We start from the raw sequence: 27,643 nt of genomic DNA, 5'->3' as shown, positions 1-27,643 counted from the left end.
ACGCCTAAGAAGAGAGAGTGTTGAAAAGTGAGGTTTAAAATGGAAATATGGTTCTGTGTTAAATGAAAGTCTGAGCTATGAGCGAGTTATCACACAAACTGTTCTGTTGCTTTGCTTATCTGGTTTGCTCATCTTGAAGAAGGCATGAAAATAAATAGAAAAAATGAGAGAGGCCTGCGGTAGTGTTCTTATCACTGATGTCATTTTCCTTTTTTTGGCTTAAGTTTTAGTACACTGAGAAGGCCAGGGTCTGTAACACACTTGCTTTGACAGTTGTATTCATGGCAGCCAAACTCGTGGGACTTCAGGTTTGCCTGCACTTTGACAACTAATTATGAACTTAGATTCTGTCACAATGCTGAATGATCATTCCTAAACAAATGCATACACCTCCATAAAGTACATCACTATTCTTGACATCTTGTCAGTAAGGGTACCTCAAGAGTACAGTACCTGGTAAAAGGCCCCATTGTCACTGAACTTTAAGTAGAATCTGGGTTTCCTTCTGAGCCATTCCATCTTCCACTGGGATCTAAGGTAAACTTTGTACATGGGTTGGGTTTCAGTCCGTTCCTACTCTAAGCCCTGGCTTATGTAAAATGTTGAGATGAGATCGTTTGCACTCCCCTAATAGGATTTCTTGTTGTGCTAGACCTCCAACTTGCAGCTGAGCTTGGGAAGACATTGCTGGATCGAAACACAGAGTTGGAGGATTCTCTTCAGCAGATGTACACAACCAATCAGGAGCAGTTACAGGAAATCGAGGTAATTTACTCAACGGGAGAGTTACTTTTGCGGTATTGGCTGTCTCTGCTCTTATACCAATTGTATTCTACTTAAGTAACGCTTGCAATTAAAAGTAATGTTTATAACATAGACTTTTTAAGTATAAAGAACCATGGAAAGTGTATAGAGGTTGATTTTTACTGTCTTTAAGCTTTCTCAGTACATAAATCTGCTATGATGAAAGACATTTCTCTCTACCCCCTTGGTGAAGTCTACTTAGAAGTAAATGGTCCAGTATTTACCAATATGTGAAGCAAAGTAAAGCTGTGAATATTACATTTAGTTTTTTATTTTTTTCTTTTAAAAATGAATTATGTAATATTTAAGATCTGCAAAGAGGTACAAGAGAAAAATATAGTGGGTAGCCTTGTACCCACCAACCAGACTGAGAAAGAAAACTGTCTGTTGAGACTCCCTCTGTAAACCCTGCTTGGCTGCATCCCCTCCCCTTAACCAAACACCATCCTAAATTTGATGAAAAATTTTAAAATTGTAGTACCTGATATGAAAGATGTAAGCTCAAGGCTTTAAAATGGAAGTGCTGTCTTGTAAATGGTCCCATTAATGTAGCCCAACTATGTGTAGGCCAGGTGACTGTAAAGATGATAGTTATGGATATTAACCAAACAATTGTCCATCAGAACATTTCATGCCCCAGACTACCCTCCCACCTTAAAAAAGTCTTGCACTTAAATTGTAGCTCCTTCCTCTCAAATTGATACAGTAGAACCAGGACTCTTATAAGTCTCTGTGCAGGAAAACGTAGAAGACCTTAGAACGCAGAACCCATTCATCATGGTCAGAACTTACTAGGCTCTGATTGCACACTGAACCAGGTGCTAGAAAGGCAGAGTAGATGACATAGTCCTTGACTTCAGTCGAAATTACAGATTTCCGTTTTTGAATACAAATAAACCTGTCATTAAAACTAAGACAAATTTATCATTTCTGTATTCTTACTTTTACATAGTGATCATAATTAAGATGCATACAGTAGATTCCCCTCCCCCATCTCAGGGTTTATGGATTTAGCCAGTGATGTGACAAAAAATGCTTTTATAATTCTAGAAAGGTGTGCCTTGTAATGATATTGAAGTCGTCAGCTATCATTTTAAGTATATTCTATATCAGAAGAGCATAGAACTTCCCATACCTAAAGTTGAGTTTATCACTCATAGAATTGGGCAGAAACCTAAAAATGCAGGAAAACCAGGCATTTTAAAACTGTGATATCCAAGTGTCTTACATGATCAAGAAACTCATTCCTGTTTTGTTTTGTGGGCTTTGTTTTTCAACTGATTGGAAGGTTTCATAGCGTGATCCCAGGGCATATACCTGAAGATTATCATGTACTGTGTGGTACGTTTATTTGAATAGTCTTCATACCTTGTATTGGTGTTTTCCATGAAAGCACCTACAAATCACCATAACTGAATACTGTAGTGAATACTTATTTTAGCACATCTGCCAAATACAGATTTAAAAAGTCCAAGTATTTGTATAATTAGAGAATGATGCCTATTTGTTACTGTAAGGATTACAAACACAATTGCTTTATGATCTAAGTTACCTGTCTTTCTACTTTTGTTTTCCGTGGTATTGAAAATGATTAAACAATTAAAAGAGATCATTGACATTCTGAAAAAAATCCAAAGATCTTTGAGATTATCCAAATCTATAAATAACACTCCACTATCTAATGTCTTCTGTAAGATTTTTTTTCCTTAAAAATTGTTTGTATTCAGGCTTTCACACAGAGGTGGTACCATGGCCCCAGCAGTCACCTCTCCCCACCCCCTGACTCTTATAAGATATTGAAAAGGATAATAGAAATGAAGTATCCAGGTCAGACCTTAATGATTGAGTAAATATACAATCAACTATATGTATTAATATAAAGCTAATTGAGTAACTTTAGCCTGGAGTACTTCCAGAAACATTTCCATAGATCTCTTGTTTCTGTAATCCAGTGGTTCATAGACCAAGTATTGTAGTGTTCACCATTTCACTCTTTATCAAAAGCTATTTTTTGAGTAAGAACAAAGATTTCTTCTCTTTAGAAATCTTAGACTTCTTCTCTGCCATTATGGTTGACTTTTTTCTTTCTCTTTATAAATCACTTCCTGAAAGTCAGTAAGGGGTGGGATGAAATGGCAATTCTGTCTAAACCCACTTACCAGCCAGGGGCCTCCTACAGACTACTGCCTCCTCCTACTTACTGCCTGCTCGATTTATACCTGTGCCCAGGCAGACTTGCAGATCACGATAGACTTCCAAGATCTCTGTCCAATAGTCTATACCAAGGATGGCTTGAACACTCTCATAAAAGTAACCAGGCAGCTGAAGAACCTAATTCTCTACTAAATGATGACCCATGCAGTATGTATAGTGTCTCTTATCATTATACCTGTGGAGAGCCCCCTAAACTTTATAAGGACCCTTCCTTTAATTCAAACCTGATGTCTTTTTTTCTCTTTTAAGTAAACTTTAAAAAATATATACAGAAAAAAACACAAATGCTAGGTCAGATAATTTTCATAAAAATACCCTTGCAGCCAACAGCCAGATGAGAAATGAGAAAGTGGGCTTCCTTGGTGGCTCAGTGGTAAAGAGTCTGCGTGCCAGTCCGGGAAGATCCCACATACCGTGGAGTAGTCAAGCCCTGTGCCGCAGCTATTGAGCCTGCGCTCTAGAGCCCAGATGCCGCAACTACTGAAGCCCACTCGCCTAGAGCTTCTTGTGCTCTGCAACAAGAGAAGCCACCACAATGAGAAACCCATGCATTACTGCTCTCTGCAACTAGAGAAAAGCCTGTGCGGCAATGAAGACCCAGTACAGCCAAAAATTTTAAAAATAAAAAAATTAGAAAAAAAAGAAATAACATTATCAGCTCTTCCAGTCACCACCCCCACTAAGCAGCACTCTAATACCCTTATATATCAGTTTAGCCTATCTTTGAACTTTACATAAATGGAGTCACTTGTACAAGTGACTTGTACAAGTTTTAAACTAACATTTTAGAATGTCCATTGGAAATTTTCCTGATTTGAAAAGTAATACATGGATCATTTCTTAAATTTAGAAAATATATTGAAAACCAAAAAGGAACCTCTCTACCAACCCAGAGAAATTTTAAATCAGCCAGAAAATAGTCCTGGAACAAACTACTCAAGAGTGGATGAAGAATGATGGGGAACTGGTGAAAATACTAGGATAAAATCCCCCAAACTGTGACTCATTATGGAAATAGACAACTAGGAAACTGTCAAAGGATATTTTCTCAGTAGAACTACAAGTATGCTTTCAAAAACTGTGGGTTTCAAACAGTCCTCATAAAAATTGATCAGTATTTTGTTAGGCATTATGTTTTTTTTAAAAAAAAAAAAGATTAAATAAGCTTTGAAAGTAATGATTGGCTCCAGAGATGCCCATATAGCCTGTGTGGCTTTTACTCAGCATCTGATTTTTCAAGATTCCAGAGCAAGTGTTTTTTTCTTGGCTGAAGAGAAGGAGAGAAGCTTTGGAGAATAATGAGATCTGACACCATCAAACATGATTGGATTCTCTTAAAGTTTCTGACAGTTGTGTGAGCAGCCTACAGCCTTGAGTTTTTGTTGCTTCTCTGCCTGGAAACCTGCGTTATCCCCACAGGAGTCAAAGGAGTCTGGCCTTGGGGCCCCTTATTTCAAGAGCTCATGTCTTCCTTGAAAATTTTAAAGCATTCTGTGCTTCCCCTACTACATTTATCAATATTCTACTGTATATTATACTTATTTCTTGATTTGTTTTATTCTCCTTCTCTCCCCACCCCGCCTTACCTTCCCATTTTCCACTGCAACTTTGAAGGCTGTTGCTGTGTTTATTCATGGTCTTTCAAACATAGTAGATAATCAGTGAGTACTTGTTCAAATCAATATCTTAACAGAGGACAGATAAGCAGTTTACAGAGCACTTCCAATAATTCCTAAATGTTTCCACCTCTGGAGATTTTGAAAGGAAGTGGAAGAAGCTCTGACCTCAGTGTTAGAAGATTCAGACCTAAACTCTCAATTCCATACCAAATAGCTAGACTTTCAGTTCAGTTCAGTTCAGTCCAGTCGCTCAGTCATGTCCGACTGTTTGTGACCCCATGGACTGCAGCACGCCAGACTTCCCTGTCCATCACCAACTCCCAAAGCTGGCTCAAACTCATGTCCATCGTGTTGGTGATGCCATCCAACCATCTCATCCTTTGTCGTCCCCTTCTCCTCCTGCCTTCAATCTTTCCCAGCATCAGGGTCTTTTCAAATGAGTCAGCTCTTTGCATCAGGTGGCCAAAGTGTTGGACGTTCAGCTTCAGCATTAGTCCTTCCAGTGAATATTCAGGGCTGATCTCCTTCAGAATGGACTGGTTGGATCTCCTTGCAGTCCAAGGGACTCTCAAGAGTCTTCTCCAACACCACAGTTCAAAAGCATCAATTCTTTGGCACTCAGCTTTCTTTATAGTTGAACTTTCACATGCATACATGACTACTGGAAAAACCATAGCTTTGACTAGATGGACCTTTGTTGACAAAGTAATGTCTCTGCTTTTTAATAAGCTGTCTGGGTTGGTCGTAACTTTTCTTCCAAGGAGTAAGCGTCTTTTAATTTCATGGCTGCAATCACCATCTGCAGTGATTTTGGAGGCTAAAAAATAAAGTCTGTCACTGTTTCCACTGTTTCTCCATCTATTTGCCATGAAGTGATGGGACCAGATGCCATGATCTTAGTTTTCTGAATGCTAAGTTTTAAGCCAATTTTTTCACTCTCCTCTTTCACTTTCATCAAGAGGCTCTTTAGTTCTTCCTTGCTTTCTGCCATAAGGGTGGTGTCATCTGCATATGTGAGGTTATTGATATTTCTCCCGGCAGTCTTGATTCCAGCTTGTGCTTCATCCAGTCCAGTGTTTCTCATGATGTACTCTGCATAGAAGTAAATAAGCAGGGTGACAATATACAGCCTTGACATACTCCTTTCCCGGTTTGGAACCAGTCTGTTCTGGTTCCAGTCAGACTCGTTTGTTACTCTATGTCTAGTTCTAACTGTTGCTTCTTGACCTGCATACAGATTTCTCAAGAGGTAGGTCAGGTGGTCTGGTATTCCCATCTCTTGATGAATTTTCTAGTTTGTTGTGATCCACACAGTTAAAGGCTTTGGCGTAGTCAATAAAGCAGAAGTAGATGTTTTTCTGAAACTCTTGCTTTTTTGATGTTCCAATGGATGTTGGCAATTTGGTATCTGGTTCCTCTGCCTTTTCTAAATCCAGCTTGAACATCTGGAAGTTCACAGTTCACATACTATTGAAGCCTGGCTTACGGAAGTTTGAATATTACTTTGCTAGCATGTGAGATGAGTGCAATTGTGCAGTAGTTTGAGCATTCTTTGGCTAGATTTTAGGCTAGTGAATTACCTCTCAGATCCTGTTTGCTCTGCCGTATAATGGTGATAAGAATGCTTGCATGACATTAGCACAGGGCTGTTCTGAGGCGATGAAATGATATATACACTTATATATATGTAAGTGTATATATTTTGGACAGTGTGAATTGTTGCACTGTTGATCCGTGTTTCAAGAATTTTAGTAATGAAAGAATCTTAATTCTGAAAAAAATAAATCCTTTTCAATTACTGGAAAGTAGATCTAAATTAAAACAAGCAAAGCTTTTAATAATGAGATTATAAGTGTTTTTATTTTCATATTTCATACTTTTTAACTTTTTCCTAAATTTCCTCCAAGGGAAATTTTAATCAGGGGAGAGAGGTTTTTCAAAGGTAGTGGGAAACATTTCTTCAGTGTTGTAGAAGGTCATTTTGATACTAAGTTCAGAGGAGTTGGGCTGTAATCTTTAATATAAGGATAATCCCAACACTACATAAAAGCCAAATTTCCATTCCATTCCGTATGAGTGTTTGGCTGTGTCTGTCTTTTCAACATTCCAGGTCAGGGTTCTACAGTTGCAAATAGGTGTTAATATAATCCTTGTGGCCTTTTTCAAAGGTTTGCCTCAATTGTAAAGGCAGCCTACTTATAGCTTTTTTCGTATAACCTGGACCTTATACTACTAAAAGGCGTATGCTCCTCTGAGGTGACATTCCGTACATATTCTAAGGCATTTGGGAGACAACCCACGGAACTGAAACTTTGATACTCTTGGCTATAAGTTGACATTTTTGCCTATGATTTTGCTACCCCCATGTTCCCCTTCTGCCACTGTTTTGCTTAAATATCCCCTCGTCACTCTCCCCTGTTTAATATGGCAAATACTTGTGTACTCAAGCTCTTTTTGACACTTGAATTTTAGGATCTCTGCAGTCCAGGCAGATTCATTTGAGGCTGTGATCAAAGATTCTGAATTGAAAAAACCAGAACATAGGAAGCATAGCCGTGCCTTTAAAGGGTAGAAAATAAGCTAACCCATTTCCTTGTAGAATTGGAAAAATTTGATTAAATACTAATTTGAAGTTTTAGAGGCCAACCTTAAAGCAATGTCTGACTACATGGATTCTGATTCTCTGGTCTCATATCACTCACTGCTTGCTGAGAGGGCTCAACATTTTTCTTAGAAGTTGCTGACCAGTTTAGTCAGACTCCTTTGTTAGGTAACCTATCACAAAGTCTTGGAGAAGTGAAGGGCTTTTCTGATTAGCTTTGATTTAATAATAATAATAAGATTAAACTCCTACTACATGAAAACAAGCTCCCTGCCAGTCTTCAGGTTGTCCTAAGCCAAGTCATCTAAGACCAAAATATCACAAGTTCTTCCTAATCAGTTTCATTATATTTTCCCACCCCCCACAGGTTTTTATATATCAAATAAGGGGGACCTACTGTAGTTTTCTAAACAGCCTCTTTGTACTTATTTACATACTGACTTGTTTCCTTTATACTGGTCACAAAAGGTTCCATATCTTGGGGCCCATGTAAGAGAGACTTGTTTAAAAAAAGTCTGTTTCAGATTGCTGGGGCATAGCTGTGCCATGGGGAATAAACACAGAGAAATTATCTGTAAATGGAGCCAGGGGGGAAGAATTCAGGGCCTTTTCCCAAAAGGGCTATAGCCAAAGCTCTTCTCAGCCTCTCTGAATGATCCTCTCAACATTCCAGCAGTCTGAGTTGTGGTACTGGGCGTGATAAGCTATTGTGAAGAGAGGTCTAGAAATTGTCAGTTACCAATATTTTTTTAGTCCCTATTGTGGATCAAGAATTGTGCTCAATGGACTAGATATATAAGAAACTTCCCTTCTTCAAGGAGCATTAGAAAGACTATGATGTTAAGTAAGCAATTTGGTTGTTTATTAAGTGCAAAGTGTTTTGAGAGAAATTATTCCATAATGTCTTATGGAAAAACCCAAGCAAACTTTTTGGCCAACCCAACGACAGCGTCCCTAGGGAGTGGTGCTGCTTTAAACAGGGTGGCCTAGAAAGGCTTCTGAATCCTCCATCCTTTGGATGGAGGCCTAAAGGATAATCTTGAATGTTTTAGCCATCTTTATGCTATGGATCCCTTTGGCTTTCTAGTGACTCTTTGATGACCCTCTTAAAATACATAAAATACACAGAATTACAAAGGGAATTGGTTATATTGAAATGACTATTAAAATACTGAAAAAATAAATTTCTGATATATTAACATGTGTTTATTAATACATTAAATATCAAAATCAAATGGTAATCTAAAAATTGTAATTTCAAATAGTGATGAAATAAATCAGGATTTCTGCAACCACTATCATATGATAACTGTGGTTTCTGGTGGTGATGAACTCCTAAGGATTCCTCATACTACTGGTGGTTTGTTGCTTCCATTCCTAATTGAAGAAAATGCTAAATTTCAGTTAGAAGTTAGTGAAAATAAAGGTATAACTTTTCTTCCAACCAAGTTCTTGGATCCTCTCAATTCTGCCCAGGGACCTCAGGTCAAGAACTGCTGGATTAGATGGAGACAGCCAGGAAAAGTGAGGCCCTGGGAGAGGGGAGAGGAGGATAACAAAGGCCCTAAAGGAAGAGGGAGCTTGCCTTAGCGTGAGACAGCTCCACAATTTCAAGATAAAATTACCCCCTGAGTGGGAAATAAGGACTACAAATGAAACTGGAAAAAACATTGAGACAGGAAAATGCTAATACTAAAACATAACAGATGATATTAAGGCATTGTTGGGGTTTTTAAAGGTATGATTTGAATTGTGGTTAAAATGAAGTCTTATCACTTAGAGATATATAAATATGTATATTTAAGCTGTCTTGGATTTGCTTTACATTGATTGAGGCTTGGGAGAATAGAAGAGATGAAACAAGATTGTGTATTGACAGTTGTTGAAATTGGATGATGTGATGAGGGTTTGTTAGACCACTTTTTCTGCATTTATGTATGTTTGAAGTTATCCATTTAAAGTGTTTTAAAATGCAGTAGATAAGCCATCTGTAGAGAGTATTTGGGTGGACTGAAAATTTGGGAAGGAGCACTCACAATTTAGTATATGAGGGCTTTCCTGGTGGCTCAGATGGTAAAGCATCCACCTGCAATGCAGAAGACCCAAGTTCGATCCCTGGGTTGGGAAGATCCTCCTGGAGAAGGGAATGGCATCCCACTTCAGCATTCTTGCCTGGAGAATTCCACGGACAGAGGAGCCTGACAGGCAACAGTCCATGGGGTCGAAAAGAGTTGATTTCAGGGAATTATGACTGTAAGAACATGTCACAGTATAACATGATAAAGAGTGCTGTTGTGATACAGTTAAAATATAGTCTAATTTTATTGAATAACAGCAAGCTGTTCATTGTTGATCCAAGTGAATGTTTATGTCTCCTAGACCCATGAGAAAGAGACATTGGTTTGGAGGAGGGGAGGCTTCCAGGATTTTCCATTTCTGAGATCAACATTTTTCCAATAAGTGTGATCCACGGACCACTTATACTAATATCATCTGGGGTTTTTACTAAAAATGCAGAATCCTGATTCAATCCCAGTCTCATGGACTCAGTTTTAGGGGAAAGAGGCCCAGGTTCTTATACTTTTATGAATCCCCTAGATGAATTTTAGCACATTAAAAGTTTGAAAACTTAACTGTAAATAAGATAAAACAGCTGCTTTTATTGAGCAGTTTTACCATTTGCAAGATAGCATGCTGAACCCTTCCCTAGGTGATGAAGAAATTGCACCTTAGAAAAACTGAGTTGCTTATAGGAGTCATCCAGTTAGATATGGCAAAGTGGGACTCCAAACCCAGTTCCAGCCCCACAGCCTGTGCTCTTAGCTACTCTACTGCTGCCTCCCGTCAGGCCGTCTCTCTCCTCTGGTCCTCTGTCCACCAAGACTTCCACAGGCACTGGCCTCCCATCTGCTCTTTAGGGGCAGATCCTAAGGAGGATGTGAATAATCCAGTTACTGGGCAGGAATCTCTCTTGAATTAATAATTAGTGTCTTGTCTATGCTGCCTCCAGTGCAGGAGTTGCAGGTTCAATCCCTGGGTCAGGAAGATCCCCTGGAGAAGGAAATGGCAACCCACTCCAGTATTCGTGCCTGGGAGATCCCATGGACGGAGGAGCCTGGCAGGCTACAGTGCATTGGGTCGCAAAAGAGTCAGACATGACTTAGTGACTAAACACACACACGCTATGTATTAGACTTTTAGATTGTTGTGAATTGTCCCAAAGAATACTTGAGACGTTTGTTGTTGAGTCACTAAGTCGTGTCTGACTCTTCGTGACCCCATGGACTCAGCACACCAGGCTCCTCTGTCCTCCTCTGTCACGCGGAGTTTGCTCAAGTTCGTGTCTTTTGAGTCGGTGATGCTATCCTAATGAGCTCATGCTCTGCTGCTCTCTTCTGCTTTTGCCTTCAACCTCTCCCAGCATCAGGGTCTTTTCCAATAAGTCTGCTGTTCGCATCAGGTGGCCAAACTATCCTTCAGCTTTAGCATCAGTCCTTCCAATGAATATTCAGGGTTGATTTTCTTTGGGATTGACTGGTTTGATGTCCTTGCAGTCCAAGGGATTGTCAAGAGTCTTTTCCAGCACAATTCAAAAGCATCAATTCTTTGGCACTCAGCTTTCTTTATGATCCAACTCTTTCATCTGTACAGGACTACTGGACAAAAACCATAGATTGACTATACAGATTTTTGTTGGCAAAGTGATGTCTCTGCTTTTTAATATGCTATCTAGGTTTGTCATAGTTTCCTTCCTCAGTCATGTCCAACTCTTTGTGACCTCATGGACTATAACCTGCCAGGCTCCTCTTTCCATGAAATTTTCTTGGCAAGGATACTGGAGTGGGTTGCTATTTCCTTCTGCAGGGGATCTTCCCAACCCAGGGATCAAACCCAAGTCTCCCACATCTCATGCATTGCAGGCAAACTTTTTATTGCTGAGCCACATGGGAAGCTCTACTTGAGACCTTATAATTGATATAAATAGCCTGCAGAATGTCTGCAGCTGTTAAACACATTTCTATATTCTTTTTTCTACTCCAGTGTTCTGAAGAGATTGAACATTCAGTGACAGGAACCCACCAGGACATTGCCAGCCAGAGGGAAGGATTAAGGGCACACCTCTAGGAGAGGCTGGTGGGGATTGAGGGAGTGGAGTAAACAGGCTTTCACAGGTGCTATGCCTTGTGCTCATTCCCTCACTTAATACTTTGAGTCCTACAAAGTGAAAGTTGCTCAGCTGTGTCGATTCTTTGAGACTCCATGGACTATACAGTCTATGGAATTCTCTAGGCCAGAATACTGGAGTGGGTAGCCTTTCCCTTTTCCAGGGGATCTTCCCAACCCAGGGATCAAACCCAGGTCTCTGGCATTGCAGGCGGATTCTTTACCAGCTGAGCCACAAGGGAAGCCCAAGAATACTGGAGTGGGTAGCCTATCCCTTCTTCAGGGGATCTTCCCGATCCAGGAGTCAACCAGGGTCTCCTGCATTACGGGCAGATTCTTTACCAACTGAGCTATGAGGGAAGCCCCTTCAGTCCTACAAGGCAGATACTAACTGATCCACAATTCATTTTAAATTCTGAACCCAAAAAGCTCTATAAAAACAAGGGCTTTTTTGGCCCAAGTGCAGCAAATTCATTTGACAGCAAACCTTCACCTGAACTTGCATGAGGCTTTCTGTAATCTTGACTCATACTCTCTGATGAGAGTATTAAATCTTGATTACAGGGTTTTGCCCAGCCCTCACTGAGGATGGTATAAAGTGTGTGTTGTCTTCCTAAAATTCAAAGAATTTTCCCAAGCATTCTCAGCCAAGAGTTTCAGGGGTATGAAAAGGTATGAGAATGAAGTGTTTTCTCAACACATTGCTACTGAACTGTGTAACTAGATTTGAAATAAGACCTCATATACTTTTTTCAGCTCTGCCACACTGCCATCTAAAGAGCCCGTTGAAAGTCATGTAGCCTGTTCTTTGAACGAAGTCCATTAGCTTTGCAAATACTTAACAGATGTGTCTGAAGATCCTCGAAGTTGTGTCTTTGGTCTGTTACCATTTGGCCATTGGTAATGCTTCAGACTTACCTTTTGCCTCTTTCTGGTTGTGCCCCCAGAGAAATATTATGACTGTTTCATATGGAATAGATACAGTGTTTCATGGTCTTCAAGTGGAGTCGAGTGGCAGGGGGGAGTCGGGGAGATGCGGGGGTAGGGAATCAAAGTAACGTGACAGTGAGGCGTTAAAATTGTGATTATTCCCCTTTATCCTCAGCCAATTGGAAAGCACCCTTAGCAAAATAAATAATCTGGCAGATTTCTCACAAATAAGGAGGATTATGGTGACAACATTCTCACAGAATTAAAAATATTGTTGAATAATATTAAGTTAAAGTATCTTTTTCTGGTTAAGTCAATATTTTTTTCCCTATTCTTTGTCCAGAATATCTCACCTAGAAGAAAGAAATCGAATATTTTTCAAGCAAAAATCATCTAAAATCCTCCCTCTTAGGCTTCCCTTATTTCTGTAAAATATATTTTTGCTTAAACTTTGATGATGTGTTCCAAGCGTTTTCTCTTGTGGGATTATCATATCTGGCCTAGATTTCCCTGTCAAATATTAATTTTATGTGTGTTTTCACATATGGACACCTTATCTTTGACAAAGGAGGCAAGAATATACAATGGAGTAAAGACAATCTCTTTAACAAGTGGTGTTGGGAAAACTGGTCAACCACTTGTAAAAGAATGAAACTAGATCACTTCCTAACACCGCACACAAAAATAAACTCAAAATTGATTAAAGATCTAAATGTAAGATCAGAAACTATAAAACTCCTAGAGGAGAACATAGGCAAAACACTCTCAGACATAAATCACAGCAGGATCCTCTATGATCCACCTCCCAGAATTCTGGAAATAAAAGCAAAAATAAACAAATGGGATCTAATTAAAATTAAAAGCTTCTGCACAACAAAGGAAAATATAAGCAAGGTGAAAAGACAGCCTTCTGAATGGGAGAAAATAATAGCAAATGAAGCAACTGACAAACAACTAATCTCAAAAATATACAAGCAACTTCTGCAGCTCAATTCCAGAAAAATAAACGACCCAATCAAAAAATGGGCCAAAGAACTAAATTGGGCCAAAGACATTTCTCCAAAGAAGACATACGGATGGCTAACAAACACATGAAAAGATGCTCAACATCACTCATTATTAGAGAAATGCAAATCAAAACCACAATGAGGTACCACTTCACACCAGTCAGAATGGCTGCGATCCAAAAATCTGCAAGCAATAAATGCTGGAGAGGGTGTGGAGAAAAGGGGACCCTCCTACACTGTTGGTGGGAATGCAAACTAGTACAGCCACTATGGAGAACAGTGTGGAGATTCCTTAAAAAACTGCAAATAGAACTACCTTATGACCCAGCAATCCCACTTCTGGGCATACACACCAAGGAAACCAGAATTGAAAGAGACACATGTACCCCAATGTTCATCGCAGCACTGTTTATAATAGCCAGGACATGGAAACAACCTAGATGTCCATCAGCAGATGAATGGATAAGAAAGCTGTGGTACATATACACAATGGAGTATTACTCAGCCATAAAAAAGAATTCATTTGAATCAGTTCTGATGAGATGGATGAAACTAGAGCCCATTATACAGAGTGAAGTAGGCCAGAAAGAAAAACACCAATACAGTATACTAACACATATATATGGAATTTAGGAAGATGGCAATGACGACCCTGTATGCAAGACAGGGAAAGAGACACAGATGTGTATAACGGACTTTTGGACTCAGAGGGAGAGGGAGAGGGAGAGGGTGGGATGATTTGGGAGAATGACATTCTAACATGTATACTATCATGTAAGAATTGAATCGCCAGTCTATGTCTGACGCAGGATGCAGCATGCTTGGGGCTGGTGCATGGGGATGACCCAGAGAGATGTTATGGGGAGGGAGGTGGGAGGGGGGTTCATGTTTGGGAACGCATGTAAGAATTAAAGATTTTAAAATTTAAAAAATAAAAAACTAAAAAAAAAAATTAAAAAAAAAATTTTATGTGTTTTGTGCTTTATAAAAGTAGACCAGTGCTCGCTTCGGCAGCACATATACTAAAATTGGAACGATACAGAGAAGATTAGCATGGCCCCTGCGCAAGGATGATACGCAAATTCGTGAAGCGTTCCATATTTTTTTTAGGCCAAGTTTTTCTTTTTTTCCAACAAAAGTCAAAGAGTTGATTGCTAAAGGCTTTGTATTGTTTCCCAGTGAAACTGAGCGTTTATTAAGGATATTATTTGATGGGACATGCAAGATTTTAGGGAGTTATGCAGTACAAAAAGAGAGATGAACATGCTGAACGAATTTAGAAAGTCAGTAAGCATAAGTCATATGTTCTGTATTCACTTAATATAAAGAAAGATTAACATTTGGTCCACCTACAATGCTATCAATTATGGGTTTAGAGTTTCAAAGATGAAAAAAAAAAAAAAGAGAGAGAGAGAGAAAACGTAAGCAATTCAATGCAAGCAATAAATTAACTCAAGCCTTTGACCAACTCTTAAAAATAAGCTATCCAATTAAAATAATTAACTTGGTTGCATATGTTGACAGAACTGAAATAAAGAAAACGGTTAAATATGAAAAAAAAAAAAAAAAAAGTAGACCAGCCTAAACTGTATTGGTGAGCTTTAGGGGAACTAAACATATAAAGGACGGCCTGTACTCAGCTCCTTTTAAGAAAAGTAGTTTAACTGAGATTTGAAGTTCTTCATTTCGTAAAATAAACTTGTGGTATTGTGGTATAATGAAAACTATATATTCGACCTTTGTCCGCATGTCCTGAATCCCTCGGAATTTCCTGAATGATAGAATGAGACTGCTCACCAGAGGAGCCGACCACATGATTAGAGGGTTAGAACTTTCAGCCCCGTTGCCAGCCTCTGCAGAGGGGTCAGGGACTGGAATCAAGTTTGTTCACCAGTGGCCCATGATTTAATTAATCATGCCTGTGCCATGAAGCTTCAGTAAAACTCTAAAAGGAGACCAAGAGGTTTCCAGGGAGGGTGGTGCATCTGAGAATAAAACTGTAAGTAAATCCCTTTCCCAAGCTCTGTGTGTTGTTTTAGCAGATTATTGAATGTGAGAGGAGGTCATGGGAATTCCCTAATTTATAGTTGTTTGGTTGAAAGGACGGGTGGTCCCTAGGACTTACCTCTGGTACCTGAATTGGGGGCAGTTTTGTGGAACTGAGCCCTTATCAGTCCAGGTGGTGTCAGAATTGAAGTGAATTGCAGGATGCATTCTGTATTATACCTGGAATACTTCAGGTATCCCACATGTTTAATGTGTAACCTGGTCACAATTATCTCTTCCAGTATCTGACCAAGCAGGTGGAGCTTCTGCGGCAGATGAATGAACAGCATGCAAAGGTTTATGAGCAATTAGACGTCACAGCGAGGGAACTGGAAGAAACAAATCAAAAGCTCGTTGCTGACAGCAAGGCCTCACAGCAAAAGATTCTGAGGTAAATTCTTTAGACTCTGTTGAAGAAGCCCTAGGGGAAGTCATTTAGTATAAACTAGAATAGAACATGGCTGTAGTGGGTTCAGGTCAGTGTGGGGTAAGCTTTAATTTAATTCTCAATGGAGAATAGAGATTAAATAGAAGTCTTTTCCAATTACAAAAGCCCAGTTTGAGTGGTTGCCAACTAAGCTCTCCTCACTGCTTATGCCTTTAATTTAATATGACAAGCTGCAATTGGCTTCTGTCTGTTCCTCACAGTCTGACTGAAACGATTGAATGCCTGCAAATGAACATTGATCACCTCCAGAGCCAAGTGGAGGAGCTGAAATCATCCAGCCAAAGGAGAAGGAGCCAGGGGAGGCATGACCAGGAGAAATCGGCCCCCAGCTTCTCGTCTTTGAAAGAGCTGTATGACCTCCGCCAGTAAGAGCCCACCTTCCATTTGCAAGCAGGAGAACATCTCGTGTCATTGGCACATTCTGGATCCCAGTAGATTAAAAGTACCCTTTTAGGAAATGCCGCTTGGCTATTAGACCACCAGTGGTTTGAACAAAACCACTTAAACATACATGTGATAGTTTTTGTTGTTGTTGTTGTTTAGTCCAATTGAAATTTCAGTAAAACAAAATCCAGGCAAACAGAAGGCTTTTTTTTTTTTTTTTGCCTGAAGAAAAGCCTTTTACAATTTAGACTTTGGAGATTGAATCTTCATTTAAGAACTATTTCTTGAACACCTGTGGTAAGGCAGGTGCTATGCCAGATGTGAGGAGCGGTGAGCAAAACAGACACAGTTTCTGCCCTCATGGAGCTTTCAGTCTCAGGAAGAGGCAGGTAGCAAATAAGTACAGTTACAAGTTGCCCAGGACTCTGACCAGGAGAGAGACCAGCTCGTGCATTTGGTGGGCCTCAACTTGACTGTTCAGATTGCCATCAGGCCTAATCAGAATCTCTAGGTATGAGTGAAAGGCTATTCAGGTGATTCTGATGTCTGTCTGTTCTTGGTTTAAAATCACCGCAGCAATGGTTCTCAGTCTTAGCTGCATATTATGAATCATAGGAAGAGCTTTAAAAAATACACACCCTCTAGTTCATGTGGCAGACCAGCTAGGTCAGCATCTGTGGGGGTGGGACCCAGGCGTCAGTATGTTTTAGGACTGCCCAGGTGATTCTAATCTGCAGCCAAGATTGAGCACCACTGGCTGTTCTGATCTCCTTGAACAGTCTCAGTCATACTACTGGTCTTTGGGAATGGATGTTCTATAGCATTTTTAATGTTTTAAAAAAAAATTAATTACAAAAGATGTGTGTTCCTCCATGTGTTGTCAGCCTCACACATTCGTTTTAGCCGCTGCTCTAGGGTGGAATAGGCAAAAAATCAGTCATATCACAGCTCCTCAAAAATATGTAATTGGAAAAAAATCATCAGCCTCCCTCTTTGCCTTCTCAGTCGGCCTGTGTAAGAGTCTTTCAATATTTCCCCCAGGCACTTCGTGTACGATCATGTGTTTGCCGAGAAGATCACTTCCTTACCAAGTCAGCAAAGCCCCGATGAGGAAGAAAATGAGCATTTGAAGAAAACAGTGACAATGCTGCAGGCCCAGCTGAGCCTGGAGCGGCAGAAGCGGGTGACCATGGAGGAGGAATACGGGCTGGTGCTGAAGGAGAACAGCGAGCTGGAGCAGCAGCTGGGGGCCACGGACGCCTACCGGGCCCGCGCGCTGGAGCTGGAGGCAGAGGTGGCCGAGATGCGGCAGATGCTGCAGGCGGAGCACCCTTTTGTGGATGGGGTGGAGAAGCTGGTGCCGGACTCTCTGTTTGTCCCTTTCAAAGAGCCCGGCCAGAGCCTGCTGGACGAGATGCTCCTGACCGTGCCCGAAGCGCACAGGAAGCCCCTCAAGCGCAGCAGCAGCGAGACGGTGCTGAGCAGCCTGGCGGGCAGCGACATCGTGAGGGGCCACGAGGAGACCTGCATCCGCCGGGCCCAGGCGGTGAAGCAGAGGGGCATCTCCCTTCTGCACGAGGTGGACACACAGTACAGCGCCCTGAAGGCGAAGTACGAGGAGCTGCTGAAGAAGTGCCAGCAGGAGGAGGACAGCCTGTCCCACAAGGCTGTGCAGACCTCCCGGGCTCCGGCCAAGGACCTGGCTGCCCTGCGCGCCCAGCCCAAGCCCAGCACCCTCAGCTGGGACCCAGCCTCTGTCACCCCAGAGCCCATCAGCTCCCCCACCACCTCGACGCCACCAGAATACAAAGCGCTTTTTAAGGAGATCTTTAGTTGCATCAAGAAAACGAAACAGGAAATAGATGAACAGAGAACCAAATACCGATCTCTTTCCTCTCATTCCTAAGTGAACCACCAGCTCCACGGCTAACTGGCCTGTTTCCTGTTACCTCTCTCTACCACTTACACCAGTGTGTGTCGACCCCAAAGCCTGATGTTGCTCCTGATGTTGGCCTCATTGCTTTGCTTATGTATTAGCAAATGCATGGAGTGAGGAAGGAAGGTGGTTCCTGGTGGCAGTTGTATAATCCAGTTCGTTTAAGCTCCTCAGGAAATCCCATGACAGACTGGCCTCTGGCTAGCACGATGATTAGGTTGCAGTTCCTTGAAAAGCCCCAGAACCAGTGGAGGGAAGATCTGTGCCCCTAGAGAAGTAGGCCTGGAGTAACTGTAGTATATAGTATATATAATCTAGTGTATATTATATAGGGGAAATGGCAGAGCTGAAACGAAGCTAATGCAATTCCTGCTGCCTTCTTGCTTAACTTCTCAAAACTATGTAGAAGTCAGACGGCTGCCACATGAAAAGGTCTTTCACAAACACTTGGATACTGTGAATTCGTGAAGAATGTTCAGGAGAAAGCAAGGGTCCCATCCAAAGCAAATGGCATTACAAATACTCCAAGCCTTTGAGTTCATTACATCTGCTACCAGTGGCACTGTGACTGACGGGTAATCCTAATACATCTCAGTCCAGCTGAATACCAAATGGAAAGGGCAGGCTCTGGCTGGCCCAGTTAGCTTGTTAGCAGAGCCCTGGAGGGCCTTCTCCCCGCATTCAAACGTTTGTACTCAGAAGCTGTAGTGGCTAGGATAGGCAAATCATTCTTTTCTTAAATTCACACTAAAGGGGCAAGATAGAACTTTCACCCCCACTGTGTTGTCTGAGCTGGCTAGCCCACTGGTCTCAAGCTGCTCCTACTCACTTCCTACCATTCCTGTACACGTTTGTGACTTGCTGCAGAATGCCTATCTGCCACTTTGTATTAAACAGTGTTGATGTCCTGACTGTGGAAATACACTTGTCCTCTCACTTGCATACTTTTAATTTAAAACTATTTAAGAAAACTGAGGTTCCATTTATTGTATATATTTTTCTAAAAACCAAATAAAATTACCTATGAAAATGAACAAATGGATCAATTGCTTGTTATTTCAATCTTGCCATTTCACTGTTATTACCAACTGCTTACTTTTCTTCTTCCAACAGAATCTATCTGGGAAGAATTGATAGTGATTTTTTTTCCATTTCCATTCTTCCCATTCTTTGGGATTGTGTAGTAGCACAAATTCTGCTCATATTGATGTTCATTAAAATTACTGTATGATTTAAAAATGTGTATGCTTTATGATTTTCACTATTTTAGAATTGTCAGACTTGGTTCTAAATTAATAGCATTTGGCTAGTTGACTCTTAAAACATTTGATAATTCAGTTATAGGAAAGACACTTTAGAATGTTCACATTAAAATGAGCATTGAATCTAATTTTGCATAATGGCAAAGCTGGATTTTCTTCAAACAGTATAAGGAGTTTATAAAGTGAGTTGTCTCATCTTCCCTGACCCTCTGACCTCCCAATCCTTGTCCTGTCCAGTTACCAGTTTATTGGTATGTCATTCCAAACTATTCTGTACATGAATGTGCTTATATCACCCCATAGTTTAAAGTGAGTGTATCTTGCATTTTTACTGAACCATGCATCTTTAAAGCGTGTATTTTTTTTTAATTTATTGAAGCGTAGTTGATTTACAATGTTGTGTTAGCTTCTCATGTATAGCAAAGTGATTCAGTTATACACATACATATTTTTATATTCTTTTCCACTATGGTTTATTACAGGATATTAAACATGGTTCCCTGTGCTATACAGTAGGACCTGCTCTCTCTGCACTCTGTAGATAATAGCTTACATCTGCTACCAAACTCCTAATCAAGCCCTCCCTCCCCCACCCCCGCCTCCTTGGCGACCACAAGTCTGTTCTCTGCGTCTGTGGATCTTTTCGTAGGAAAGTTCATTTGGGTCATATTTTAGATTTAGATTATGGTGATATCATGTCTTTCTCTTTGTGACTTAGTTCATTTAGCATGGTCTGGATTCATCCAGGTTGCTGCAAATAGCATTATTTCATTCATTTTATCAGTTCAGTCCCTCAGTCGTGTCCGACTCTTTGCAACCCCATGAATCGCAGCACGCCAGGCCTCCCTGTCCATCACCAACTCCCGGAGTTCGCTCAGACTCACATCCATTGAGTCCGTGATGCCATCCAGCCATCTCATCCTTGGTCGTCCCCTTCTCCTGCCCCCAATCCCTCCCAGCATCAGAGTCTTTTCCAAAGAGTCAGCTCTTCACGTGAGGTGGCCAGAGTACTGGAGCTTCACCTTTAGCATCATTCCTTCCAAAGAAATCCCAGGGTTGATCTTCAGAATGGACTGTTTGGATCTCCTTGCAGTCCAAGGGACTCTCAAGAGTCTTCTCCAACACCACAGTTCAAAGGCATCAATTCTTCGGCGCTTAGCCTTCTTCACTGTCCAACTCTCACATCCATACATGACCACAGGAAAAACCATAGCCTTGACTAGACGGACTTTAGTCGGCAAAGTAATGTCTCTGGTTTTGAATATACTATCTAGGTTGGTCATAACTTTTCTTCCCAGGAGTAAGCGTCTGTTAATTTCATGGCTGCAGTCACCATCTGCAGTGATTTTGAAGCCCCCCAAAAATAAAGTCTGTCACTGTTTCCACTGTTTCCCCATCTATGTCCCATGAAGTGATGGGACTGGATGCCATGATCTTCATTTTCTGAATGTTGAGCTTTAAGCCAACTTTTTCACTCTCCTCTTTCACTTTCATCAAGAGGCTTTTTAGCTCCTCTTCACTTTCTGCCATAACAGTGGTGTCATCTGCATATCTGAGGTTATTGATATTTCTCCCAGCAATCTTGATTCCAGCTTGTGCTTCTTCCAACCCAGCGTTTCTCATGATGTACTCTACATATAAGTTAAATAAGCAGGGTGACAATATACAGCCTTGACGTCATTGGAGAAGACTCTGATGCTGGGAGGGATTGGGGGCAGGAGGAGAAGGGGACGACCGAGGATGAGATGGCTGGATGGCATCACGGACTCGATGGACGTGAGTCTGAGTGAACTCCAGGAGATGGTGATGGACAGGGAGGCCTGGTGTGCTGCGATTCATGGGGTTGCAAAGAGTCGAACATGACTGAGTGACTGAACTGAACTGAACTGAACTGAGCTGAGTGCAATTGTGCGGTAGTTTAAGCATTCTTTAGCATTGCCTTTCTTTGGAATTGGAATGAAAACTGACCTTTTCCAGTCCTGTGGCCACTGCTGAGGTTTCCAAATTTGCTGGCATGTTGAGTGCAGCACTTTCACAGCATCATCTTTCAGGATTTGAAACAGCTCAACTGGAATTCCATCACCTCCACTAGCTTTGTTCGTAGTGATGCTTTCTAAGGCCCACTTGACTTCACATTCCAAGATGTCTGGGTCTAGAATAGTGATCACATCATCATGATTATCTGGGTCATGAAGATCTTTTTGTACAGTTCTTCCGTGTATTCTTGCCAACTCTTCTTAATATCTTCTGCATCTGTTAGGTCCAGACCATTTCTGTCCTTTATTGAGTCCATCTTTGCATGAAATGTTCCCTTGGTATCTCTAATTGTCTTGAAGAGATCTCTAGTCTTTCCCATTCTGTTGTTTTCCTCTATTTCTTTGCATTGATCGCTGAAGAAGGCTTTCTTATCTCTTCTTGCTATTCTTTGGAACTCTGCATTCAGATGCTTATGTCTTTCCTTTTCTCCTTTGCTTTTTGCCTCTCATGGCTGACTAGTATTCTTTTGTTTATATATATGCACCACACCTTCTTTACCCACTCATCTGTTGATAGGCATTTATGTGTTGGCTATCATGAATAGTGTTGCAGTGAACCTAGGGGTACACAGATCTTTACAAGTTAGCGTCTTCTCCAGATACGTGCCCAGGAATGCGATTGCTGGATCATGGCAGCTCTTTTTAGTTTTTGGTGGAACCTCCATAGTGACCGCACCAATTTACATTCCCACCAACAATATAGGAAGATTCCCTTTTCTCCACACCCTCTCTAGCATTTATTTGTAGGCTTTTTAATGATGGCCATTCTGACCCGTGTGAGGTGATAGCTTATTGTAGTTCTGATTTGCATTTCTCTAATAATTACCATGTTGAGCCTCTTTTCATGTGCTTGTTGCCATACCAATAAACTTTATGACCCTTTTGCCAAACTAATAGAGGAGAAATGGTATTTTCCTTATTGTTTAGTTTTGCATTTATTAATAAGGTTGAATAGCTTTTAATCTGTTCAAAGCCATTTTTGCATTGCCTTTTGCCTATTAAAGAGCTCTAGTATTTAGGAAATTCACTTTTGCAATTAGATATTACATGCTATTTATCTTTTTACCTTGTTACTGGAATTTTGCGAAATAAGATTTTCATGTAGTTACATTAATCTTTAAACACTTAATTTCCTTTTGTGCTTGACAGTTTGAACTATCTGAACTTCAAGTTTTCTGGGTTTTTTATTGTGGTAAAAATACACATAATTAATATCTGAACCACTTGTAAGTGTACAGTTCAAACGTGTTAAATACATTCACATTGCTGTGCAACCATCAACCGCCATTCCGCCCCATAATCTTAACTCTTTAAAACTGAAACTCAGACTTCCCCGGTGGTCCAGGGGTTAAGAATCCATCTGCCACTGCAGGTGATATGGGTTCAATCCATGTCCAGGAAGATCCCACATGCCTCGGGCAGCTAAGCCAGTGTCACAGCTACTGAAACCTGCGCCCTCGAGCCCACATGCCACAACTGCTGGGCCCGTGTGCCTAGAGCCCGTGTTCCACAACAGGAGAAGCCACCACAATAGGGAGCCCGTGTACCACAGCTAGAGAGTGCCCCTGCTTGCTGTAACTAGGGAAAGCCCATGTGCAGCAATAAAGACCCAGCACAGCCATTGAAAAAAAGAACAAGAGTGAAACTCTACCCATTATACAGTAACTCTGGGAGGCAGGATCAAAATGGTGCTGTAGGACCCTGGGCTCACCTCCCCCAACAAACTCACAACTACAACTACATGGGCTTCCCTGGTGACTGAGTGGTAAAGAATCAGCTTACCAATGCAGGAGACACAGGTTCGATGCCTGGTCCAGGAAGATCCCATGTGCCAAGGAGCAACTAAGCCTGTGTGCCAACTGCCGAGCCCAAGTGCCTTACTGAAGCCCAGGCACCCTAAAATCTGTGCTGCATGACAAGAGAGGCCTGTGCACCACAACTAGAGAGAAGCCCGGCAACAACAAAGACCCAGCATAGCCATAAATAAATATAAATAAAACTCTTTAAAAAACAACAAGCCTGCGACTCCATATAGTTCTGAGAATGATCTGAAGACTGGCAGTGTGGCTCTCCCAGAACCAGGCAGTAAAAAAGAACCATATAGTCTTATGAGAAGAGAAAAGTGATACGGTCTGAACCTGCAACCCCAGTGGGTGACCCAGAAGAGGGGGTGTCACAGGGCAAGCCAGGGGTCCACCCTGGGCAGTAAAGGGTTCAAGCCACATATTAGACACCCCAGCCCTGGGGCCCAACACCAAGATGAGCCCCATTAGGGGATTTGAAAATGGTTGCATCTTACTAGAGGGCTGTAAGTAACCAGTACTCTGCTCCTGAACAGCACAGACTTGCTTGCTTCCAGTCCAGTGTGGAGGCTGCAGATTGAAGACCACCTGGGGCTCTGGCCTGCCTGCTGGGACCACCATAAGAGACCCCTGTCCTGCACCACTCCAGCACTTGATGCTTTGAATAAATGTCTGTTCCAGTTCCTTGCCCATTTTTGAACTGGGTTATTTTGAGTTTTAGTTCTCTATACAATCTGGATATTAATCCCACATTAGATGATAAGATTTGTAAGTATTTTCTCCTGTGGGATGTCTTTTTACTCTGTTGAGTGTCTTATGATGCATAAAATGTTTAAATTTTCACCAAGTCCAATTTGTCTATTTCCCCTTGTTACCTGTGCCTTCCCTGATGTACCAAGAAATGATTGCCAAGTCCAATGTAGTAATACCATATGCATAGACACAGTTGTGTCCAACTCTTTGTGACCCTTTGGACTATAAGCTACCAGGCTCCTCTGTCCATGGAATTTTTCAGGCAAGAATAGTGGAATGGGTTGCTATTTCCTTCTCCAAGTAACACTAGTTCTAAAAGTTGGTTGGTTTTCTTTTTTAGGTCTTGCTCCATTTTTCTGGTGCTACTTTAGGGTCCAAATTTGTTGTTTAGCATAAGACTCTCTTGTTTTCCCAGCTCCATTTATTGAAGACTGTCCTTTTCTATTTGACAATATATGAGTGTTTATTTCAGGGCTCTGTTCCATTGGTCTATTTGTCTTTAAAATCACTGTATCTTTGGTAGTTAAGTTTTGAAATCAATTTTGAGTCCTCCAAGTGTTTTGTTTTCAGGATTGTTTTGACTATTTGGTTGGTGTCCTTTGAGATTCCTTATTAATTTGAGGATGGGTTTTTCTATTTCTGCCAAAAATATCATTGGGATTTTGATAGTAATTGCATTGAATCTGTAGATCACTTTGGGTAATAGTGACTCTTCCAATCCCTAAACAAAAGATGTGTTTCCATTTGTCTTAATTTCATCTGGCAATGTTTTATGGTTTTCATTATAAAAACCTTCCACTTCCTTGGTCAATCACTATGATTTTTTTTTTTTTTGATGCCTTAGTAAATGGAATTGTTTTTATTTCCTTTTTATTGTTAGTATGTAGAAATGCAACTGATTTTTGTGTTGACTTTGTATTCTGCTACTTTGCTTAACTCATCCAAACTTTGTGAAATATTTCATTTTCTACATATAAGATCATATCATCTGCAAACATATTACTTCCAGTTTTTTTCTTGCCTGATTGCTCTAGCTAGTACTTCCAACACTATGCTAAACAGAAGTAATTATGGTAGGCATCCTTACCTTGTTCCTGATCTCAGAGGAAATGCCCTACCATCACCCTTGCATAGACATGAAAAGCTGAAAGTCACTGTCGTGTCCAACTCTTTATGATATAGTCCATGGAATTCTCCAGGCCAGAATACTGGAGTGGGTAGCCTTTCCCTTCTCCAGGGGATCTTCCCAACCCAGGAATCAAACCAGAGTCTCCTGCGTTGCAGGCAGATCCTTTACCAACTGGGCCATTAAGGAAGCCCTCGCACAGGCACGGCTGACTTAATTCTTTACATGGTACTACTACTTATCCTTTTTATTACTATGCTGTCTTTGTCAGACTGTAAGATCAATGCTTTGATAAGCATCTGGGGGACCATCACACGCTGTTACATCATAAAGGTTTTATATAATTCATCTGTGATAATCCCTGGCCCTTTTCTTCTCTAGTAATTGCTCTGTTGCAATTTCTTTCCAACCACTTTTAGTAATCTATGCTTTAGTTATAAATCATCTAATTCCTCTAAACTTTTCCCATCTCATTGTCTATACAAGCTTGTGCCATTTTCCTTCATTGATAGCTATTGGTATATTTTAATTTACATTTTTACCTTGTTAATTTTTAAGTATTTCCTTCTCTGTTCTTATTTCCCTAGCTATTTGAATTCGGTGTTTAACTCACTTCTCTTTATTGGTGTTTAAGGCTCTGACTCCTCCAAGCCCCACCAGTTCCAGTCTGCTCAGCCTCTGCTGTGACACAAGGGGCCTCCCCTTGAGTAGAGCTATATGATAGCTGGACACACTCCAGAAACACTTGAGAGGGTTTTTACTCTTCGGCCTCATGTATGTTGACAATTAGAACCAAGAACATAATATACAATCAACCGGTTAAACTTTCATTACCAAGTACTGTATCTCTTTTTTTCTGGGGGGTGTGGGGGAGAAGTACATACACAGACACCATCATCTAAATCTTCAGAGAGTAGTGGCTCTACTGCCCAACAGACCACAGCGAAAGTCTTATTTTAGTGAAATTCCCTGTCTCCCTCATCTACCTTAATTCTTTAATTTTTCACAGTCCTCCAAGGGCTGACTGTCCAGCAGTCACGATGGGCTAGCCACATGTGGCAACTGAGCACTAAAACTGTAGCTACTCCAAACTGCGAGTGTGGTAAGATGAGAAGTGAAAGTCGCTCAGCCGAGTCCGACTCTTTGCGACCCCATGGACTACAGTGTATAAGATACCAGATACTAAAAACTTGGTACCAAAAAACTTTAATATTTTTATTACATGTTGATATTTTAGCTATATTAGGCTACGTAAAATACATAAAAATTTAACAAGTTTCTTTGTACTATCTTTAATATGTGTACTAGAAAATTTTACAATTACATATGCGACTGTACAGTTCCACCCGGCAGTGCTGCTGGCTGCCATCCCCCTGATGTACATACAAGGCTCTGAGAGCAGACAGCACTGCCTTCTTGCAACCATTTGAAGACAGCAGCACCATGATGCCAGGTTAGTGTTAGCATTTATTTTAAAAATACACAAAATATAAATTTTTTACATCAAAGTGTGATGACCTCACTTATACATTGTTCCATACTTACCTCGTTTCATTTGCATCCATATGCAAACACTGAGAATAAATGTATTTGATTCTGATTTTTTTGCTATGGTTCATGTAAACAGTTGAGACTGTGACTTTTAAAGTAGGTTGTTTTAAAAGGTAAAATGGCCACAGGAAACCAACAGTGAAACAATTGGTTTGGTTTGTTTAATGAAGTTGGCAGAAGTCTTAGCAGATAGGTAACTGAAGACTTAATACTGGCTTCCAGGCATTTTAAATATTAAAAACCTCGAGGTTTTCTTCATCTTGTAAACATAATTCAGATCTTGTTGGCATTAGGTTTGAAAGTAAAATATTAGACCATGATTTTCATCATCCTGCCGGTGACAGTGTACACTCTCTTTATTATGAGAATGAAACCAAATAACAAGCAAAATACATCACGAATTTCAAACTGTACTGCAAAGAAGGTCCCAGCTGGTCTCTTCTGGGAGCCATCTACCTTAAGGTGACCCTGCCACTGGCTGAGTATGATCCCCTCTGTCCACTGGACAGTGCGAGGCCCCAGGCCGAGAGATGGTCAGTTCCTCTTGCTCCGAGTCTTCCGAAGCAACCGAAACTCTACTTCCACCTCTGCTGGCTCTGCCGTCCGTCCTTGGGCTTGGATTCACTGGGTTAGTGATTTGCAACTGTTGTCAAGACTGTACTGTCCCTTTAAGGTACCACATGCCACCATAGCTTACACAGCAGTCCTATGAATAAAGAAACATGTTGAGAGCAGACATTAGCAGGAAAAGGAGCACATTCTGTGCAGAATATCAAAACTTGATTTACGATTCATGGAGAGAACACAAACAGGAGATCAAGACCTGCCTGACACCATGATCGTCACTGCCCAGTCTCCTCCATGCGTGGGTCTTGACCCCTTCTTTCCCCAGGGGTGTCTTAAGAGTGAGGGACTATAAACGAATGTGCTTTATAAACACAAGATACAGAAGATAATAT

The 27,643-nt window shown here is 41.0% G+C and overlaps 2 protein-coding genes and 1 non-coding gene across 5 annotated transcripts in view; 2 read left to right on the top strand and 1 right to left on the bottom strand.

Moving 5' to 3' along the window:
* The window catches only part of CDR2 (cerebellar degeneration related protein 2), a 32,111-nt gene extending 12,919 nt beyond the window's left edge, over nt 1-19,192 (top strand). The window contains exons 2-5 of the mRNA XM_069570330.1: nt 653-765; nt 15,629-15,777; nt 16,035-16,199; nt 17,260-19,192. Of these exons, the coding sequence (XP_069426431.1) occupies nt 653-765; nt 15,629-15,777; nt 16,035-16,199; nt 17,260-18,124 (1,292 nt within the window). The 3' untranslated portion in view covers nt 18,125-19,192. The remainder of the gene's footprint in view (nt 1-652; nt 766-15,628; nt 15,778-16,034; nt 16,200-17,259) is intronic.
* LOC138429801 (U6 spliceosomal RNA) lies at nt 14,339-14,445 on the top strand. Its single transcript, XR_011252891.1, has one exon. It is a non-coding gene; the product is annotated as a U6 spliceosomal RNA (small nuclear RNA).
* A 7,131-nt stretch (nt 19,193-26,323) lies between the features above and the next one.
* The window catches only part of POLR3E (RNA polymerase III subunit E), a 31,479-nt gene continuing 30,159 nt past the window's right edge, over nt 26,324-27,643 (bottom strand). For all 3 annotated transcript variants that reach the window (XR_011252877.1, XM_069571454.1, XM_069571455.1), the window contains exon 21: nt 26,324-27,390. Coding sequence is in view for 2 of the 3 variants with exons in the window: in XM_069571454.1 (XP_069427555.1) it covers nt 27,334-27,390 (57 nt within the window). In the remaining variant the exon portion in view is untranslated. The remainder of the gene's footprint in view (nt 27,391-27,643) is intronic.

This window comes from Ovis canadensis, chromosome 24 (genome assembly GCF_042477335.2).
Source record: "Ovis canadensis isolate MfBH-ARS-UI-01 breed Bighorn chromosome 24, ARS-UI_OviCan_v2, whole genome shotgun sequence".
Lineage (NCBI taxonomy): Eukaryota > Metazoa > Chordata > Mammalia > Artiodactyla > Bovidae > Ovis > Ovis canadensis.
This window is presented reverse-complemented; position numbering and strand designations above follow the sequence as displayed.